This window comes from Trypanosoma cruzi, genomic scaffold (assembly GCF_000209065.1).
Source record: "Trypanosoma cruzi strain CL Brener 1047053517155 genomic scaffold, whole genome shotgun sequence".
In the NCBI taxonomy this organism is placed as follows: Eukaryota; Euglenozoa; class Kinetoplastea; order Trypanosomatida; family Trypanosomatidae; genus Trypanosoma; species Trypanosoma cruzi.
Window position 1 is genome coordinate 174,405 of NW_001849539.1, and position 5,323 is coordinate 179,727.

Below are 5,323 nucleotides of genomic sequence, written 5' to 3' on the forward strand. Positions count from 1 at the left end.
TTGATCTCGCGATGAACCCGACGGGATCCTCAATGTCCACAACTCCAACAACACCTGCGGCATCCGCCATGCCATCCACCACAGCCGCTGCAACGCTAGACACCACTGGGTGCGCCGCAGACGCTCTTGGTCGCTCCAACACATTGCAGCAGCAGTACTACACCACGCGTTACGAGTCTTCAAATATTCCGTTCTTCTCATTGTTGTCACGACTCTCGTCATTGGTGATGAATCGCATGAATCACGGCAGTTCAGGCGGGTTGTCTGGAACAGGAACCCCGTACAGTGAGGCGTACCTCCCCGCTCCACTTCGTCAACGCGTGGACCGCGCAGAAGGTCGATACCACGATACGACCTCTGCTTCTGGAGCATCCACCGGCAAAAGGACAGCTGCACCAGGCGGGGTGGGCGAAACGGGTGATACGTTCGGTTCTGGCGAGCATGCCGCAGGGGTGACGTACATTCCACGTATGAGATCCATCGGCGACTATTTCATCGCCACCCTGCCGTTTGCCGCCCCATTACTCACGCCGCTTTTCCGTGCCAGTGCCGATGACAGGCACCTGACCGCGGGCGGTGTGAATGATGGTGTCGGTATTGGTGGGGCTTATGGTGGCGACGGTAACGATAACATCGACACCGTGGGGGAGCTGCTGAGTGGCGGGGGCACTGGACGTTACGAGGGACACTCGCTCCACACCACAGGGTTTGCGTCGCTACGACAGAAGCGCCCTCGTTACATGGATGATGGTGAGGTTGATGGGAGGAGTTTACGTGGCATGGGTGGTGGGTTCACATCGCTTCAGCCGGAAATGTTGACAGCCTCGTTCCCGTCCACCGCAGCCGCCTCCGCTGCCACGAGTAGGCGGCTCATTTCGTTTGTGCCCGCAGCGGCAAGGCAAAACACCCCGCACGGCCTCGGTGGGGAGGCGGGTGTGGGCGCCCCGTCAACATCTTCTGCCAGCACCACCTCCTCGATGTTGCCATTTGCCAACATCCACTCGGCGGCTAGCAATGACGCCGTGCGGGCGTATGTGACAGAACGCGTTCGCCTTCGATCTCTTCCACCTCGAGGCGTTGATGGCGTCCCACCACCACCACCACCAGCACCATTCTCGTCGTCGTCGCTGTCGGCAACAATAACGAAAAGAGCGCAGGGAGCATCACACGAGGCACGACCAGCGCCCAGTTCTGCCTTGCAGGAGCCGGCATCCTCCTTTGAATTGAGCCGTTTGTTCCGCCATGCCCGTTCATTCTACGAGCGTTTCCGGTGATTTCCTAAGGAGTGGACGAATATGATATGATAACGGTGTGGGTGGAATGACTCGAGTTCTCAAGAATACTTTATATATATATATATATATGTCTTGTTGTTTTCCCGCTGCCACTGCCCATGTTTATATATGTGCACATTGCAGTAAGAGGATAAGGGCGGAAGAGACAACAAACACACGAAACGAAGAAGTACGAAAGAAAAAGAAAGAAATAAATAAAGAAAAAAAGAAAGAGAGAGAGAAGGAGACAAGTAAAGAAAAAGAAAAAGAAAAAAGACACAAACACGCACACGTTCGCACAATTGAGTCCAGAGTAACAGAGAATTATCAGACGAATAGACACACGGGAGGATGGAAAGAAAAAGAACAGGAAGTGTATTTGTATAAACATGGAGGCAAAGGGGGAGGCAAAGGGGGTTACATCGTAGATTGTTTTATTTGCATTGCATGTAGTCAATTTATACACATCGGTGTAAATATTGTAACGGTACCTGTTGGGTGCAATGTAAATGTAAATCTATATATATATATATATATGCATGTGATGCTGTCACAGAGGGAGCGGAGGGAAACGTCTTCCCCACTTTGTGTGTGGCACAGGACACATCCTTCCCCATTCCCCTCCCTCCTTTTCCTCACCCCACGACAAACTTCATAAAAATTCCCGACAATAAGAAGCGCAGGAATCATCACCCCCTTCTTTTTATCGTACCCACTGTGGCAGGACCGACTGCTGTGGTTTATTGTGAAGAGACATCTTCTCTTTTTTGTATGTATGTATTTTTCTTGTGTGATGCATTTGTCCAGTTCTTTTCTTTTTCCCCTCCTTCTCTTTCTCTCTCTGTGTGTGTGTGTGTGTGTGGACCCGTAATTCTCGCATGCATCTTTGGGCCATCACACACATGTATATTATATTATATATACATATATTTTATATCCAACGCTTAGAATAATAGTAGTAATCATCATCATCAGGAGAATAACAATAATAATAAAACAAACAAAACAAAAAAGGAAAAAAGGGAAATGCCCAACGTCATTGTAAACTGCACGTTTAACCCACCGCTGTTCTCCATCACTGGCACGCAGTTGCGCCAGGAGACCCTCGACAGCCTTGAAAAGGCCCTCCCACAATGCACAACGACGAGCCAAAACAGCATGGGCGCTGCGAATGGCAACGCACCAAAGTTTATGCTCGTCAACAGTCAGCCGAACACGTGGCGCATGCCGATTGGGCAGCACTATTGCGATCAGCGCGGTCGTTGCGTTGTCTTCTCGACGATTATCAGCACCCTTCAAACGGAGGGGTGGGCGCTGCGCACCACGGACTCCCACGAGTCGGACAACGGGAAGGACATCACACGCCTCTTCTTCTGGCGCTCCGGCTAAGAAGAAGAAGAAGAAGAAGGAAGCGGAGGAGGCGGAAAAAAGGGGCCGGGGGGCACACGCAACCTTCCCTCTTTTCTTCTTTTTATCCTCAGAGAAGAAAAGGGACGGCATGCCTTTTTTCCCTTTTTTATTTTTTATTTTCTTTTTAAAACTTTGCATGCACATTCACACAGGCAGGCAGCGGGGGAAAAGAAAACAAAAAAAGAAGAAATGGACCACTGGAGGGGGAAGACGATGGATGTAAATATATCCATAAACATCAATATATATATATATATATATATGCATCTAAAATGTAATGTGTTTGAGGACAACCCCCTCCCCTCAAAAAAAAAAAAAAAAGAAAAAAAAAAGGAGAAAAGAAAAATAAAACACACTGTCTACGGCGGAGGACACACACACACACACACACATAAATCCATGCAATAGTGGTGGATTTCTGCGTTTATATATATGTATATATGTCTTGTGTATGTATATGTATATGTATATGTATGTATCTGATGGTGTTCTTGTTTGGAGAGGGGTGTGTTGCCTTCACTTTTTCTTTTTCTCCTGTCATTTTCATACACTTCTTTTTTTTATATATTTTTTATATTTATTTTAAATTATTATTCCCGTATTTATTTGTAATGAGGGATGTCATGTCGCGTGGGATGACTGGGGAAGATGACATCATTTTCGACGCGGCGGCAATAGAGGCCAAAAAGAAAAAGAAGGAGCCGCGGAATTATTTGACCGACGGCGCATTAGAGAGGATGGAGAGGGGCGAGTCGGTAGCGAGTAGAGCGGGGGAATGCAATGACGACGAGGAGGCGGAGGAGGAGGAGGGGAACGATGGCCGCAGCGATCCGAGGCGTGTGAAGGAAGGCAACAAGTCGCTTTTCTCACGCATTCGACACCGTCTGCAGCCACACCGCTGCGGTGAGAAGGACCCATCCAACACGTTTATTGCTGAAGTGCGTGGCGTCACGCTCCATGCGTCGGTGCCACGCCTGTTGACAGCCGACACGCTGGCGGGGTTATGCATTCAGGAGGCATCCGTCCCTTTCGCCACGGTCTTTTACAGCTCGGAGGGTTTTGTTGTCAAGTACGCCGTCGTACTGCGGCTCAGCGACGGCAGACGATTGGCTGCAGACCGCCGATACAGCGACCTTCTCTCTTTGCACCATGTCATGAAGAAGATACATTTCAACAGCGCCAGACGCTCATTCGTCGGGCATGTCGCACAATCGACATCTGTCCCGCCGTTCCCGCACTTCCCGGGCCGTGGCATCATGCGGGGGAGTAAATATCCGACCATCACGTTTCTTCTGCAGCGGCGACGTGAACTGGACGAGTACTTCCGCGTGTTGACATGTGAATCGCCTGCGGGTGTGCAAGAGTGCCTCACGTCCTTCGCAGCCCGCGAACTGTTGATACGTTTTTGCATGCCCTCTTCAAGGCGGTGTGGAACGGACGACGGGGCGGCGGAGGAGCCTCATGAGGGGGATGCTGGCGACAGGAGGAAAAAGAAGGGCGACAGTCGCAAGGACAAGGGAGGGATGAAAGGGACGCTGCCGATATCAACACATGCAACTTCTTTCTGCCTTCTTGATGATGGGTTTGACTGGGATGCGCTACTGGGATCCGTGAAGGCTACAGGAACATCATCTTTATTATTATTCCCGTCATCATCATCTTTATCGTTAGAACATCGGCAAGCTGCCACCATGAAGCCTAAATGCACATTGAAATCTTCTTCTGCCATGTCTTTTGAGGTCAATGAGGGGGTCCTGCAGATGAACTTGGGTGATTTCTCTGCGTTAAGGCGAGTGCTGGAGCCCCGATTGGAGTGCACAGACAACAATGATAACAACGACAGCAGCGGTACCTGGAGGGAAGATGAGCATCTCGCACATGCAGGAATGATGAGTTTCTTTAATGCCCCTCAACGTGCCTCTGTGTGTAGAAATCCGAGATGGATTCAGGACGCGTACGGCGTACGGAAGTCCACGACGGAGGACCCAAACACGACGATGCTTCCGTGCATGAGCGCCATACCGACACTTCTTTTTGCGACCTCCCACGCAAAGATGTACTTTGACGCCATGAATCCCCACCGACTGCGGGTGGTGGTGGTGTGCAGTGAGGGACATGAGTGCATCACGGAGGTCATGCGTCGCCGTGATGCGTTGGTTGCCTTCTACACAGTTGTCGCAGGCCGCCACAATGTAGACATGTTGCCGTCAGCGGAGGAAGCAGGCTACCTCTTAAGTGGGTACAGAAGGCATAAGCGGTGGGGGCCTCTTCTGCGGATGAAAATGTTGGGGATGAAGAGCCCGCGGTGTCATTTGACGCCTCGCACGTCCTCATCGAAGAACTCATCATCGGCACCGTTGTTGTCGGTTGCGGCGGCACCACTCAGCCTGGCAGCGGAGGCCAAGTGCCACAGGGACGCGGCAGCCGACACGGCCGTCACGATAACCTCCACACGTACCGAAAAGAGAGACGGGGCCGAGGGCGATGAGCCTGCGACGGGGCAGGCGTTGAGTCAAAATTCTCCCTCTCATGATCGCCCTGAGGACACGAAACACAAATGTCCGGAACCTCTTCACACCGAAAGGGACGTCAGTGAGTTGCCTGCTGCCGCTGATGATGATGATGGTAACAATGGGGGT

The 5,323-nt window shown here is 51.1% G+C and overlaps 3 protein-coding genes across 3 annotated transcripts, besides 15 other annotated features; all 3 read left to right on the forward strand.

Moving 5' to 3' along the window:
* Tc00.1047053408437.10 (hypothetical protein, conserved) lies at positions 1-1,274 on the forward strand (the record flags this gene model as incomplete). Its single annotated transcript, XM_799052.1, has 1 exon — positions 1-1,274. A coding segment is annotated over one exon (1,274 nt), but the record flags the coding sequence as incomplete, so codon positions are not given.
* Positions 1-5,323: a sequence feature (heterozygous, Esmeraldo-like haplotype).
* Positions 1,089-1,112: a microsatellite.
* Positions 1,344-1,364: a sequence feature (AT_rich).
* Positions 1,469-1,549: a sequence feature (GA-rich).
* Positions 1,778-1,817: a microsatellite.
* Positions 2,117-2,136: a microsatellite.
* Positions 2,180-2,211: a sequence feature (AT_rich).
* Positions 2,223-2,269: a microsatellite.
* On the forward strand, positions 2,301-2,663 carry Tc00.1047053408437.20 (hypothetical protein, conserved; the record flags this gene model as incomplete). The annotated part of the gene is made up of 1 exon (XM_799053.1): positions 2,301-2,663. One exon carries the CDS (start codon positions 2,301-2,303, stop codon positions 2,661-2,663), a length of 363 nt encoding a protein of 120 aa, XP_804146.1.
* Positions 2,662-2,682: a microsatellite.
* Positions 2,787-2,814: a sequence feature (AT_rich).
* Positions 2,926-2,947: a microsatellite.
* Positions 2,990-3,035: a microsatellite.
* Positions 3,056-3,076: a microsatellite.
* Positions 3,110-3,159: a microsatellite.
* Positions 3,239-3,279: a sequence feature (AT_rich).
* Tc00.1047053408437.29 (uncharacterized protein) lies at positions 3,296-5,323 on the forward strand (the record flags this gene model as incomplete). Its single annotated transcript, XM_799054.1, has 1 exon — positions 3,296-5,323. A coding segment is annotated over one exon (2,028 nt), but the record flags the coding sequence as incomplete, so codon positions are not given.